Consider the following 2,034-nt stretch of genomic DNA (forward strand, 5'->3'; position numbering starts at 1 on the left):
AATTAAATATTACTACAAACAAAATTTTAGATATATAAAAAATTTTAGAATATACCATAAAACTACGAAAGAATTTGTGTGTCCATTAAAAGAAAAAGTGTGTTGTTAATAATTTAAGTGTGTGTTAACAATAACAACTTGATTTATATTATGGAAATCATCATAACCTGAAAAATTTTCATTTGCTCTTCTAAATTGAGTAGATATCGAACTTTCCTTTGTCTAGATCTCTGTGCAGAGAGCCGATTCGAGATCATTCTGTAGAGAAAAAATGCAAATAGACAAAAAGAAAATAAAATTAATAATTTTAAGCACATGCAACATACAATTTTCTAGCTAATTATTTTCCCCTTATTTTGAATACTAGCTTATGTAACACTTCTCTATACTAGAAATTACGAATAACATAACTTACTTGTTGATTTTCTTAGGATCCATGTTTGGATCAAACTTATTAGGTCCTAAAATGAGTTCAGCAAATTGGACTAGCTGATCATCTGGACCATTATTAGGGTTGCAAACACTAATACCCTTGGAAAATTGGGGATAAGAAGAATTAGTGTCACCATGGCCACAATCTCCAATAATAGTGTGCACATTTTTATAGTGTTTTGGATTGGTTTGATCACTCAATCGCTCGTTCCCAGTTGTAGCTCCAACCACATTGTTTTCCATTTCAGTGTTCTCCATATTTCTTTTGGACCTGAAAAAAAAATGACAAGAAAATTATTTGGGGACACAAAATTAATTAAGGGCTATACACACATACACTACATAAGCTAAAATCTAAACTGATTAAGAAATCAAGGTACCTGAGAAGAGGAATTTCTAGTTAGTAGTTACTTTGGGAACCGCCCTTATTCTTCATTTATTTATAGAGTGTGCATATTATGTGGTTATTATATATTTTTCCCTCCCATCATATATAACAATTTATATCTCTTAAACAAGGTAGTTGTATAGTTAAAAAATGCCAAGCGGCAACCTTTTCTAGAATAATTATAATGTTGTCTCAGTTATTTAATTTTCTCGCTTAAAAATTTATTTTTTATGCCTTAATATACAATATACAAATTAAACTATTTGTACTATTTAATAACTATATATCGTTTTAGATATATATTGACCAACAGTGAATTAATGAAAAAAAAAAAAGTACATATTTTTAGAGTACTATAAAACATATTTTATTAAAAGTTATTGAAAAAATATTTATTTTTATATTGTTAATATATTTAATACATAAAAAAGACTTAGAACATTTCTATCATCAAATTATTAGAATGTACTTTAAAAACACAAGATAGCTAAATCTATTAAAAAAATATTCCCATTTTGGCAGTTGCATTATATGTTGGGTTATTTGGTCAAGTTAAATGATCGTTTTGCAGGCAGCAAGGCTTGTTATGATGCAAATGTTATTTTTTAAAGAAAAAAATATCAATAAAATTTTATAGAATAATAGATGTGGAGATATTATCTTTAAAGAGTAAAATAATAATAATTAGATTTTTGAAAATGTTAATCTTAGACTAATTTGTCTTTAAAAAAAAACTAATTGGGTCCTCCAAGATAGTAAATTATATAGATATGTATGTCTATTTGTCAATAAATAGTGCGAAACGAAACTGAATTGTCCATATATTTCGTTATTTATAATGGTGAATGTCTCGTTACTATCACATGAGCAAAAAAACGATGTAGTTTTGGACATTGAAGTATTTATTAGTTTTTGAATTATCATATATCATTTATCAACTTTTCTCTATTTATCACAAATCTTATCAAAATAGTGAAGTTTCAGTCCAAAAATTGTTATTTATATTACTATCTTTCATAGATAGGCATATCAGAGTAATTAACAGTATATATAAATATCATTATTAGGTTTTAGTTGATAAATTGATAGAAGGACATTATGTATTTATCATTTACTATTCTAAAAGATCAAATTAATATCTTTTTTAAAGGATTAATTTGTCTAAAATCAAAATCTTCAGAAATCTAATTGTTACTTTACTCTTTAAATTAACA

General features: G+C 25.9%; 1 protein-coding gene across 1 annotated transcript; it reads right to left on the reverse strand.

The window, feature by feature from the left end:
• LOC110264524 (basic leucine zipper 34-like) lies at positions 124–894 on the reverse strand. The gene is made up of 3 exons (XM_021106682.1): positions 813–894; positions 416–703; positions 124–258 (listed from the first exon to the last, which is right to left on the reverse strand). The coding sequence occupies exons 2-3, from the start codon at positions 688–690 to the stop codon at positions 144–146; spliced, it is 390 nt and encodes a 129-aa protein (XP_020962341.1). The 5' UTR covers positions 691–703; positions 813–894; the 3' UTR covers positions 124–143.

Source organism: Arachis ipaensis, chromosome B07 (genome assembly GCF_000816755.2).
Source record: "Arachis ipaensis cultivar K30076 chromosome B07, Araip1.1, whole genome shotgun sequence".
NCBI lineage: Eukaryota > Viridiplantae > Streptophyta > Magnoliopsida > Fabales > Fabaceae > Arachis > Arachis ipaensis.